General features: G+C 41.5%; 1 protein-coding gene across 4 annotated transcripts in view; it reads left to right on the top strand.

Moving 5' to 3' along the window:
* Window positions 1-826: 826 nt before the first annotated feature.
* LOC111950687 (ubiquitin carboxyl-terminal hydrolase 25) overlaps window positions 827-13,244 on the top strand; it is an 82,240-nt gene continuing 69,822 nt past the window's right edge. For 2 of the 4 annotated variants that reach the window (XM_070434444.1, XM_070434443.1), the window contains exon 1: window positions 827-1,071. In XM_070434444.1, the coding sequence (XP_070290545.1) occupies window positions 1,030-1,071 (42 nt within the window). In that variant the 5' untranslated portion in view covers window positions 827-1,029. The remainder of the gene's footprint in view (window positions 1,072-13,244) is intronic. The other 2 variants (XM_070434446.1, XM_070434445.1) reach the window with 1 other exon arrangement.

Raw genomic sequence — 13,244 nt, 5'->3', positions numbered from 1 at the left:
GCACAACTGTTGCTTCACCAACTTTATCTCAATTTCCTCCATTTCGTCCGCACTACTCGCCACCATTTCCAGCCCAATGAAAACCTCTTACAGTGGCTCCTCTGGCTCTTCTTCTTCTTCTTTAACGTTTTATGGCAGACGACACCTATTGGTGTGTTGCCGCCACCTACTGTACCTATTGAAACAAAACAAAAATAATATATTCCATTGTGGGTCTCTCTAAGTGCTTTTCGGAGCTGCCACCTTAAAGCCCCTCCCTACTTCAAAGCCAGAAAAGTATGACACAACCAATTGAACAGTGATACTGTTTTTTTCATGAAAATTAATATAATTTACATACCAGTGAATTCGTTACCAACATTTTGTCCTTGTATTTGTTGTGATCTGCAAATATATCACATGTGGGCTCTGTTAAGTTGTTAAAAAATTGATAATAGAAACGGATTATGAGTTTGGTCCCTAACCTTAAGCCACACATTTAGGGCATTTAACATGTATTCTAACAAATACATCAATCTTATCAAGGCTGTCTTCCTCTCTCTGGGAAAAATACAATTATTATATTCTGCTCTATTCATTAATAACACACATAATATTACCCCTATTTATAGTAATTTGTAATCACACAAGACACAAATATGTTAAAACCTTTAATAGTGAAGCTGACATGTTGCCTAAATCAGAATAGCTGGTTTGAAATGATTGTTTTCGAATTGGAAGAAATGGAAATGGAAAGTATTCAACATTGCAGAACTGGAAGTTGTTCATTGCGTCATTCTAAAGCTAGATCCGTGACGTAAATGCAGTTCAACAAGGCAGTACAAATCGAAAACAGAAAAGCGATCGTGTGGTAGCAACTCCATAGGTTTTGTCACGGTCTTGCCTATGTTTTCCTCCATGCCTGCATTTCCCATGGCGCCCGCTATCGCGCTGAATAACTGGGGGACATCTTAACTGTTATTTTACTTGGCTATAACTCGTTTTTTTAGCTTAGGTTTTAATTTATTTTCGTTGCATTCTCAACCGGCCATGACCGTGGAGCAGAATGTCCTCCAACAGCATTCTCAGAAGGTATGTCTACATAGTGGCAATGTTTTCGTTCTCCGTCTGCTTGCTAGCAAATCTGGCAGGGAAAGATGGCTAGCTAGCTTATCAAATCAAATGTAATTGGTCGCGTACACATATTTTGGAGACGTTATCGCGGGTGTAGCGAAATGCTTATGTTATGTTCCTAGCGCCAACCTAACAATACCAACAAATCCCAAAAGTAAAACGAAAGGAATGAAGAAATATACAAGTATTAGAACGAGCAATGTCAAAGTCTAGGATATAAGGATATAACAACAATATATACTATGTGCATGCTGGTGTGTAGACACGTTATGGGCAGTAGTTATATTAATAGAAAAGGTGTGTACAATAGTTATATTGCTAGGATAGGCCTCGACTAGAATAGTATATAACMTATGAAGTGGGTAAAATAGTATGTAAACATTATTAAAGTGAATTGTTGTTTTCCAAGTGTGGTGTCAGATTGTTGGATCTTTTTCCAATCGAGTGCACGATCTCTTAGTATTTACAAACATGCATCGTTAAATATTCCCCTTGTCAAACAAGTCATGAGGGCAGATTGCTAACGTATCTAACGTTGTCTAGCTTGGTACATTGCCAACAAGTTTGCTAGCGCGCTAAAGTTACAGGTAGCCCCACTAACGTAAGTTTACAAACAGTGACACGCCTATTTGAGGGGAACAGTTAGCTTGCTGGGTAGCTAGCTAATGTCGTCAATTTAACATAACCAAGGTCGTTACTGGGTGCCTAAATGTTAGCTAGGTCAAGTTCAGACAGTTTTAGGCCAATGTGATCTTCTCGTTTTGTGGGGTAGCTAGCGAACGTTAGAAATCATTGGGTTAGTTGACTGTTGATGGGTTATAAGATAGCAAGTCACTGTTGGTTTCGTCATACAAGTCAGCCACACTTGACCCAGCACATGATCTGTCTGTGTGCCTGAGGTGGTTTGCTAATGTTACTAAAATTACTGTTGTGATATGTTTGTTTACGTGCTGTGACTGCCAGGCAGGAGTGGCAACGATGAGTCTGAATGCAACTGCATTACTGTAAGCTTGCTGAGAGAGGCAGTGGGTTGGCTAATTTTGACCGGTTACGTTGACGAATATATATTTGTCAAACACGTATCTAGTACAACTATGCAGATAGCTATGAATCATTCTCGGGATTTTAAAATGGTATACACATCATAGCCACACCACAATCTGATTTGGGGGAAGAAGTCCAACATTACTTCAACGTTTTAATTAGGTTGTTACAGGTCCAGATTGAGTCATAGGTTCGGTTGTTCACAAACATTAGCTATATGAAGCAAACGATACAATGATTTAGTGAGCTGGCTGCTGACAGTATAGTCCTCATACCATAGCAGCTGTTTACTTAAATAATTGAGTTAGGTAAGATGGCTACCTAGCTGCTGTATTACAGTCATGGGATTTGTCTGAGGGTGTTACTATCCCTCAGATTACCATCCAGCACCACATCCTTTGATTAGTGTTGATGATATGATTTGGCAACATTAGAGACCGTACTCTCTATTGTCTTAGTTCAGAACAGCAGGAGGTATGTTATGGTCATGTTTAGTGATGCACCGATATGACACTTTTGTCCGATATTCGATATTTTCCTGCGCCATTTTCCTTTCTGATATTTAACATTTTAGCGGCCTTTTACAGTTAAATAGTTAACACACACACATGGACGCAGTGGTCTCAGGCACTGCATCTCAGTGCAAGAGGCGTCACTACAGTCCCTGGTTCGAATCCAGGCTGTGTCACATCTGGCCGTGATTGGGAGTCCCATAGGGTGGCGCACAATTGGCCCAGCGTCGTCCGGGTTTGGCCAGGGTAGGCCGTCATTGTAAATAATAATTTGTTCTTAACTGACTTGCCTAGTTAAAAATAGGTTACACGTACATGTAACGGATGTGAAATGGCTAGCTAGTTAGTGGGTACGCGCTAGTAGCGTTTCAATCAGTTACGTCACTTGCTCTGAAACATTAGTAGTGTTGCCCCTTGCTCTGCAAGGGCCGCGGCTTTTGTGGAGCGATGGGTAACGACGCTTCGTGGGCGACTGTTGTTGACGTGTGCAGAGGGTCCCTGGTTCGCGCCCGTGTCGGGGCGAGGGGACGGTTTAAAGTTATACTGTTACATTGGTGCCGTGACCCGGATCACTGGTTGCTGCGGAAAAGGAGGAGGTTGAAAGGGGGGTGAGTGTAACGGATGTGAAATGGCTAGCTAGTTAGTGGGTACGCGCTAGTAGCGTTTCAATCAGTTACGTCACTTGCTCTGAAACATTAGTAGTGTTGCCCCTTGCTCTGCAAGGGCCGCGGCTTTTGTGGAGCGATGGGTAACGACGCTTCGTGGGTGACTGTTGTCGATGTGTGCAGAGGGTCCCTGGTTCGCGCCCGTGTCGGGGCGAGGGGACGTACTAAAGTTATACTGTTACATACACACCACACTGACCAAAAATGTATTTTGTTGGCATTTACGTACAGTTGAAGTCGGAAGTTTACATACACCTTAGCCAAATATACATTTAAACTCAGTTTTTCACAAGTCCTGGCATTTAATCAGAGTAAAAATTCCCTGTCTTAGGTCAGTTAGGATCACCAATTTATTTTAAGAATGTGAAATGTCAGAATAATAGTAGAGAGAATGATTTATTTCAGATTTTATTTCTTTCATCACATTCCCAGTGGGTAAAGTTTACATGCACTCAAATAGTATTTGTCAGCATTGCCTTTAAATTGTTTAACTTGGGTCAAACGTTTCGGGTAGCCTTCCACAAGCTTCCGCAAGCTTCCCTGCAGCAAAGCACCCCCACAACATGATGATGCCACCCCCGTGCTTCATGGTTGTGATGGTATTCTAAGGCTTGCAGGCCTCCCCCTTTTTTCCACCAAACATAACGATAGTCATTATGGCCAAACAGTTTTTGTTTCATCAGACCAGAGGACATTTCTCCAAAAAGTGCGATCTTTGTCCCCATGTGCAGTTGCAAACCATAGTCTGGCTTTTTTATGGCGGTTTGGAGCAGTGGCTTCTTCCTTACTGAGCGGCCTTTCAGGTTATGTCGATATAGGACTCTTTACTGTGGATATAGATACTTTTGTACCTGTTTCCTCCAGCATCTTCACAAGGTCCTTTGCTGTTGTTCTGGGATTGATTTGCACTTTTCGCACCAAAGTATGTTAATCTCTAGGAGACAGACCGCGTCTCCTTCCTCAGCGGTATGACGGCTGTGTGGTCCCATGGTGTTTATACTTGTGTACTATTGTTTGTACAGATGAACGTGGTACCTTCAGGTGTTTGGAAATTGCTCCCAAGGATAAACCAGACTTGTGCAGGTCTACAATTTTTTTTTCTTGGCTGATTTCTTTTGATTTTCCCATGATGTCAAGCAAAGAGGCACTGAGTTTGAAGGTAGGCCTTTAAATACATCCACAGGTACACCTCCAATTGACTCAAATGATGTCAATTAGCCTATCAGAAGCTTCTAAAGCCATGACATCATTTTCTGGAATTTTCCAAGCTGTTTAAAGGCACAGTCAACTTAGTGTATTTAAACTTCTGACTCACTGGAATTGTGATGCAGTGAATTATAAGTGAAATAATCTGTCTGTACACAGTTGTTGGAAAAATGACTTGTCATGCACAAAGTAGATGTCCTTTCCGACTTGCCTTAACAACAAATTTGTGGAGTGGTTGAAGAACAAGTTTTAATGACTCCAACCTAAGTGTATGTAAATTTACAACTTCAACTGTATGTCCCCATTACCAGTAAAACATAATCAAAACCTATTTCTTTCACTTACTTGCTGTGCTGTTTCGTTGTTCAGTCGTTTCATTCTCAACCAGGATTTCTGTGGAACGCCGTTTGGGTCTTTGCGTGTCAAAAAAAGATACTCGTCAAGTAACACTATTTGTGTCAAATAAGCTTGTTGACCAATCAGGACCTGAATATGACTGCACGTCACATAATTTAATGCGTTCATAAGTTTTTTACGTAGTTATTACACTCACTCGTATTTCATATGTCACAACGATTCATCGATACGTATGCTATGATGCTGGTAAAGTTGTCTAACGCACCTACAGTGCTGGTCATTAAAAAAACAAGCTAGCTCATGGATGCAATAGATGTTCTTCCCCATAAACATAGCAAAACGACAATCTGTTTCAGTAGTTATAGCTAGCTAGCTAACTATATAGTTAGGTGTCATTATCTAAAATAACCCTCATTTATAAGACAGTTCTTATTTGATTAATGTTGGTTGGATCCATCTGTGAAGCTAGCCACAATAAGGATTTGCCACAATGGTGGACTTTGTGGTTAGCCTTCAAAATAAAAGTATATAATTGACAGTGATGCAAATGAATAGAAATAGTWGAATTATGCRGTAATTGAATAGATCATGCTCAATGAGGTTGGAATGTTGTTATATAAATCAACAAAAGACAATAATTTGTTAATTTGACAAATCAGAAATCACACTCGATGTATTATACCTTTGAATTGAATTCGGGGCATACTTATTTCACTGTACAGCCTTAACCTTGGATTGTGGATCAATGGCTTTGAGTATCAGTCTACTCAGTGACACCGAGAGAACATTAGTGTCGTAGCTCTTATTGCGGGACTCTGAAACAACTGTGAATTGAACCACATTTATTGTCAACCTATGTATATTGAACACTATTCCCGAGGATTAACACTGCATGGATGTTTGAGTCTGATAACACTGAGGAGGACGTTAAAAAACAATATCTTGGTTATTGAGTAGATTGATACCCCATTTCATTGATGCCCAATCCTTAGGTAAAGCTGTACAGTGCAATATCAATGTCAATACACACAATAGGCTGACTGGGGAGGCGATTTCACACAGTCACAGTCCCGCGATAAGAACTACAATGCTAATATTTGCGTAAACTCTTCACAGTTGTGTTCTGTGGGTGTCACCGAGTAGACTGATACCCCATTTCATTGCTTCACAATCCAACCTTGTTTAACATTATCTAGTCTAAATATGGCATGATTCCACCAATTGTAACCTTCTGCGTCACTTTCAAAGATGTACTTTTATTTTAGAGACAAACTGCAAATTCCTAATGCCTAATCCTTATTGTGGCTAGCTTCACAACACAACCGGGTCCGGTTGAGCCCCACTAGCCAGATGAAGCTAGCTGGCTGCTGATAACGTTAGCTTTGGGCAACAGGGGTAAGTAGCTGGCTCGCTACTTATTTTCATGAACTGAAATTCAATTTCATTAGGCGAACAACAAGTGGCTACCTAGTTAATACTTACTCACAAGGATTCCTAAATCATTGCTAAGAATAATGAAAATGACTGCCGTTTCTACTGGTCGTTGTTTTCAGGCTGGTTGTATTGGTGCTAGCTAGGTTCCAAGCTAGCTACCCCAGAAGTTGCGGTCGAACAAATAATGCTTTATTACCAATGCGGTATTGTGAACACATCGTTCGTGGCCGGTGTTTGCAGACTTTTTTTTTTTTTTACTGCTTTGACAGTGCTACTGATAGTAGTGGTGGCGCTTGGCTTGCACTTGCAAATTCAGAACACACTATAATAACACACTCTATAGTAGAACTGTTATTTGACTTGTCAAATTTAAAGCTTATTTAACGTGTCAAATAGTGTTATTGTCAATAGTGTAATTTGACGTGTATCTTTTTTTGACACGCAAAGACCCAAACGGCGTTCCATAGTATGTCGTGAAGCTAATAGCAGTGACGCTATTACTGTGTAACTCCGGTAGGAAAACATCTGAAAAATAGCTCACTTGGTAGTGTGTACCGGTGCTCGACCAGTCGCGAAAGCCAACATCACCCATGACAGAGACTGGTTGATTGTCAAGGGCATTATCCATTATCTTGGCTTCAAAGGATTTCGCCTGTGAGTTGTCTCGCTGAAATGTTCTTACTCTTTCAAATGACTGCTCGACTCGTTGACTGCTCGATCCACACAGCAGACATTGTGGGCTAGGTTAGGAATGCTGTGTTGCACGTGTAGCACAAAATTCTACGTGGCGTCATTACGTTATATAGGTATGCACGTCAGTTTTGACACCGGTTTTGCACATTGGCGTTAAACTAGACATCGGGCCAATACTGATGTTGGCATTTTTAGCTAATATTGTCCGATCCCGATATGTTCACTGATATATTGTACATCCCTAGTTATGTTATTGGGTTATAAGGCCATATACAGTGCAGTTTGAAAGTATTGAGACCCTTTCCCTTTTCCACATTTAGTTACGTTACAGCCTTATTCTAACATTTATTAAATCATTTTCCGTCCCATAATGACAACGCAAAAACAGGTTTTTAGAAATCTCTGCAAATTTTATTTAAAAAATACAAAAAATACCTGATTTGAGTAAGTATTCAGATCCTTTGCTATGAGACTCGAAATTGAACTCAGCTGCATCCTGTGTCCATTGATCATCCGTGAGATGTTTCTACAACTTGATTGGAGTCCACCAGTGGTAAATTCAATTGATTGGACATGATTTGGAAAGGCACACAACTGTCTATATAAGGTCCCACAGATGACAGCGCATGTCAGAGCAAAAACCAAGCCATGAGGTTGAAGGAATTGTCCGTAGAGCTCTGAGACAGGATTGTGTCTGCACAGATATGGGGAAGGGTACCAAAACATTTCTGCAGCATTGAAGGTCCCCAAGAACAGTTGCCTCCATCATACTTAAATGGAAGTTTGGAACCACCAAGACTACCAAGACCCTGCCAAACTGAGCAATCGGGGGACATGGCTTTGGTCAGGGAGTTGACCAAGAACCTMATGGTCACTCTGACAGAGCTCCAGAGTTCCTCTGTGGAGATGGTTGTCCTTCTGGAAGGTTCTCCCATCTGCAGCAATCCACCAATCAGGCCTTTATGGTAGAGTGGCCAGACAGAAACTACTCTTCAGTAAAATGTACATGACAGCCCGCTTGGAGTTAGCCAAAAGAACCTGAAGGACTCTCGGACCATAAGAAACAAGATTCTCTGGTCTGATGAAACCAAGAATGAACTGTTTGGCCTGAATGCCAGYTGTCACATATGGAGGAAACTTGGCACCATCCCTACGGAGAAGCATCATGCTGTGGAGATGTTTTTCAGCTGCAAGGACTGGGAGACTAAGGGTCTGAATACTTATGTAAATGTGACATTTCCATTTGGTATTTTTAATGAATTTGCTAACATTTCTAAAAACCTGTTTTGCTTTGTCATTATGAGTTATTGTGTGTAGAATGCAGATTTTTTTTTTGTTATATCCATTTTAGAATAAGGCTGCCCTGTGAAATTGCAATAAACCTAGGTAGTAATACACAGGATACAATATGCCAATGTTTTGACTGCTATCATGCCTGGTTGCATGTAGGCCTAAGTTCACTCACATAGGATACAGGATATGTAAACTCCTTTGTGTTGTAACACTTTGGAATGCAGAATGCTCATTCCTTTAATGTCGTAAAGCCTCAGAGTGGACTCTCGCAGGCAGCCAGGCCCGTTGTGCTGGTGTCATTCACTGGCACTGACCTCCTTGTAAGGGGAAACTTTGTGCGACAGGCAGACACTCTAGACTAGCCACATGAGGATGAGTTGAGGTGTGTATGGGTCAGCTTCCAAACAACTGTCCGGGCAGAGGGGGCCTGACCCCTCTCACCCTCTGTTGGGTTCTGCCTGCTTGTAGCTAGCCTATATAGCTAGTACGTTCATAAACATGTCTAAACTAAAATGCACTTTCTACAGGACAGTTGTTCTTTCTCAACAATCTCTGTGAAGTGCTTCAGTCTGCTAAAGTAGTTGGCTAATACTTTGAATCACGAAAACCCCAACACAACAATCAGTTGAGCTTTATTCGGGGCAATTCCGCAGTACCGGAATTGTGCTGAGACGCAGATTTTTCACTTAAAATGTATACCAAACAAAAACCATTGATTTCTAAGTTTAACAAACCATGCAACTCTATGCACAATGACTACTTTTAACAACTTACACAGAAAATGTTACAAAAACACATCAACTGGAAGAAAGTATGCGATTTCCCTCAGTTTTTTGTTTTCACATAAAATAAAAAACTCTTCAATATCCGCTCCGAATAAAGATTCAATGATGTCTGCAGAAATAATGGGGTGTCATCTATGACATGACATATTGACTATGCCATCTATGACATGACAAAATCTATTTTGGTTATTGAACTACTGTAAGTGAAGTGGATTTACACCCGGTAAAGGAATTTCATCATGGGTCCCTGATCTGTACTACACAGAAATGCATAATTATGGTTATGAATGGCATTCTCTTCATGGTAATGTATCCTAAATAGGTACACAAAGATATAAATATGCAATATCCTCTTTTATATTTGGGTATTATTCTACACACTGGCTATTATTTTAATCAGTTCTGCCCCAAACAAGACACATTTGGTTGGTCCGGACCAAATCTAAACCAATCATAGAACAGTAGAGTTCAGTACAGTAAAGTAGCATATAGTACAGCACAGATGAGTACAATACAGTACATTATAGTGTACACAACTACTCTAGTGTGCGCTACTGTGTCCTGAACTCTACTGTACTTTACTGAACTCTACTGTACTTTACTGTACTGTACTGTACTTTACTGAACTATACTGTACTTTACTGAACTGTACTGTCCAAACTGGTGAACCCAACTGTGGTTGTAACTACTATGACTTCCCATTGTAGCCAATTCAATTGCAAGACATTCCGTTACAGATTTTTCTTCTGAAATTTCATTACCGATTTGGTAAAGACAGTAAAAACACAAACTAATTGATAGGTCTACCTTGTTACTAATGTGAACTTTCATTATCTTCCTCATGATGGAGAGAAATAAAAAAATATCTTAAAGATATTTGTGTTTTTGGTATCGGAATTTCAAGCGCGTAAAAATCGTCTGTCCTTGACTGCAACACTCACTACCGAGTACCAAACTGCCTCTGGAAGCAACGTCAACACAAGAACTGTTGAAATGGGTTTCCATGGTCAAGCAGCCGCGCACAAACCTAAGATCACCATGCGCAATGCCAAGCGTCGGCTGGAGTGGTGTAAAGCTCGCTGCCATTGGACTCTGGAGCAGTGGAAACGCGTTCTCTGGAGTGATGAATTACGCTTCACCATCTGGCAGTCCGACGGACGAATCTGGGTTTGACGGATGCTAGGACTACTTTACCTGCCTGAATGCATAGTGCCAACTGTAAAGTTTGGTGGAGGATTAATGGTCTGGGGCTGTTTTTCATGGTTCGGGCTAGGCCCCTTAGTTCCAGTGAAGAGAAATCTTAATGCTACAGCATACAATGACATTGTAGACGATTCTGTGCTTCCAACTTTGGCAACAGTTTGGGGAAGGCCCTTTCCTGTTTCAGCATGACAATGCCCCCGTGCACAAAGCGAAGTCCATACAAAAACATGGATTGTCAAGATTGGTGTGAAGAACTTGACTGACCTGCACAGAGCCCTGACCTCAACCCCATGGAACACCTTTGGGATGAATTGGAACGCCGACTGTGAGCAAGGCCTAATCGCCCAACATCCGTGCCCGACCTCATTAATGCTCTTGTGGCTGAATGGAAGCAAGTCCCCGCAGCAATATTTAAAAATCTAGTGGAATCCTTCCCAGACAAGTGGAGGCTGTTATAGCAGCTTAGGGGGGACCAACTCCATATTAATATCCATGATTTTTGAATACGATCTTCGACGAGCAGGTGTCCACATACTTTGTAACGTTAGGCTCCGTGTTTTTAGCTTGCTACATAATTAGAAAAGCTAGCCTATCAGCCACGTTATGACTGACTTGTGGTCATTGCCCTTGCTATGCTGAACAAAAAATGTAAATTGTTGGTCCCATGTTTCAAGAGCTGAGAAAAACTCAGAGAAATGTTCCATATGCACAAAAAGCTTATTTCTCTCAAATGTTGTCAGCGGTTTGCTGATGTCAACGTTGTGAACAGAGTGCCCCATGGTGGGTTATGGTATGGGCAGGCATAAGCTACGAACAATACACACAATTGCATTTTATCAATGGCAATTTCAATGCACAGGGATACCGTGACAAGATCCTGAGACCCATTGTCGTGCCATTCATCCGCCACCATCACATGTTTCAGCATGATAATGTATGGCCCCATGTCACAAGGGTCTATACACAATTCCTGGATGCTGAACATGTCCCAGTTCTTCCATGGCCTGCATACTCACCAGACATGTCACCCTTCGAGCCTGTTTGGGATGCTCTGGATCAACGTGTTCCAGTTCCCACCAATATCCAACTTCGCACAGCCATTGAAGAGAAGTGGGACACCATTTCACACGCCACAATCAACAGCCTGATCACCTCTATGTGAAGCCGATGTATTTCTGTTAAAATATTTTATCAAGGTTTAAGATAAATGATTAAATAATTCTACACGGAAACTTAACCATTAGGATTAGAGGTTATGTAGCATGGACAAGGGGTAATTAAAAATGATAACCATTGGGGAAGAAGGGAATGTATGTGTGTGCCGAAAGAAAGCAAAGAGACTCCTTAACCGATGTTTGAACCGACCCAGCTATAACTCTGGGGAGATAAGATAAGACATGGAGAGCCCCTCCAGGTTTCCCGTATCTGGGGGGGACTGGAACTGTCAGCTGAGTGGTAATAAACTGTGGTGAGACTTCAGGGGAAAATCCAAGAAATTAGTGTGTATGTATGTGTGTAGGTTAAGAGAAAAGTATAAAAGGAACGTTTTTGTATATGCACGGGAGAGCTCTCGCAAATAAAATTGTATCTGACTAATTGTGAGATGGGAATTCTGTTTAATTTAATCCAGAACTTTACAACCTCTGGGATTCAGACCTAAAAAGATAATTGCAATTTATGAACATTAATTACTAAATTACATAACAATTTCTAATAGCGGTTTAAGACTTTTTCTGGTAGATGTTTTCCAAGACCCCTTTTTCACCTGTTTGACCAGAAATGAAAGCTTTGGCTTATTCCACCCTTTTTGGATGGAAAATTGTTAAAATGTGTATATATGCCTTAATTAAATAAAATATAGACTCTTAGCTTTGATTTTTATACCCAATTTTACATGGTCRTTCACATGTTGGTGCTCATGGAGACTTTTGGATGGAAATGACCTTAGCTAATAGAACACAGCAATAAATGATTCATGTTTGGAATTAAGAGACGCCCAATAATAGTGAGGTTGTTTTGAATTCCAGTCTGTGGAGGAGTGTGTTGGTTTGGCTCAGTCAGGGAGAACTTGGCATAGCAGCTGTCTCTGGGTTTGACCACTGTCCTAAGAGCACTGCCTAGTATTACGCCTAGCCTGAATGGGAGCCGTGACAGAGAGGGAGAGACAGACAGAGCGAGCTTGTTTGGTTGGTGTATTATTTATGTTCACTTACTATAACGGGTGTGAAGTGAACTGTGATTTCCCTCTCTCTAATGGCCTTGTGAAACACAGGTGCCCCAGTCAGGGCCAGGGCCAAAACACTTTCACTTTTAACCCCCTGTGAAATATCTGGAGGTAGTCGCCAAGGAGCTGTGGAGCAGTAGTTAGCACCCTGCACCCATATTTATTCACCCATGTTTATTTTGTGGCAAACATGGGGTTTCCATGATGGTATCTTTGCAGCACACAGCCACTTGTAGCAGTGTACTTAATGTTCTAGCCTCTATGGCTGCTATCCTAGGGCCTAGTATAGTGGCCTGAGCCTCAGGTCCTGGCAGTAAGTGCTCTCCGTCATTGTTTGGAGTGTTGGAGTGCACTCGACCAGGGCGTGTAATGCACTGGCTCATTGTTTAATGGACACAGCCATTGTGGGGTGGTAAGCCCTTGCACCACAGCTGGGGTTGACATGCGCCAGCAGGGCAGACATGAGTGCACAGTGCAGTCTCGTCCTCTCCACCAGCTAATGCCTGTCTGTCTGGTGGCCTGCATGGATTCGSTAAAACATTGTAGCCTTCTTGCAATACATCACCCTCCGCAGGTTAGCTAGCTTGGTTCAGTTAAGATTGTCAGACATTTTGTGCTCTTGCTGATTATGTGTTGTTCTGCTAGTGAATTGATGAAGAGTGACGTGTGTCCTGTCATGTCCTCATCTGCCTCTCTCTTTCTCTGCCTCCCTCTT

Source organism: Salvelinus sp. IW2-2015, linkage group LG23 (genome assembly GCF_002910315.2).
Source record: "Salvelinus sp. IW2-2015 linkage group LG23, ASM291031v2, whole genome shotgun sequence".
Taxonomy (NCBI): domain Eukaryota; kingdom Metazoa; phylum Chordata; class Actinopteri; order Salmoniformes; family Salmonidae; genus Salvelinus; species Salvelinus sp. IW2-2015.
This window is presented reverse-complemented; position numbering and strand designations above follow the sequence as displayed.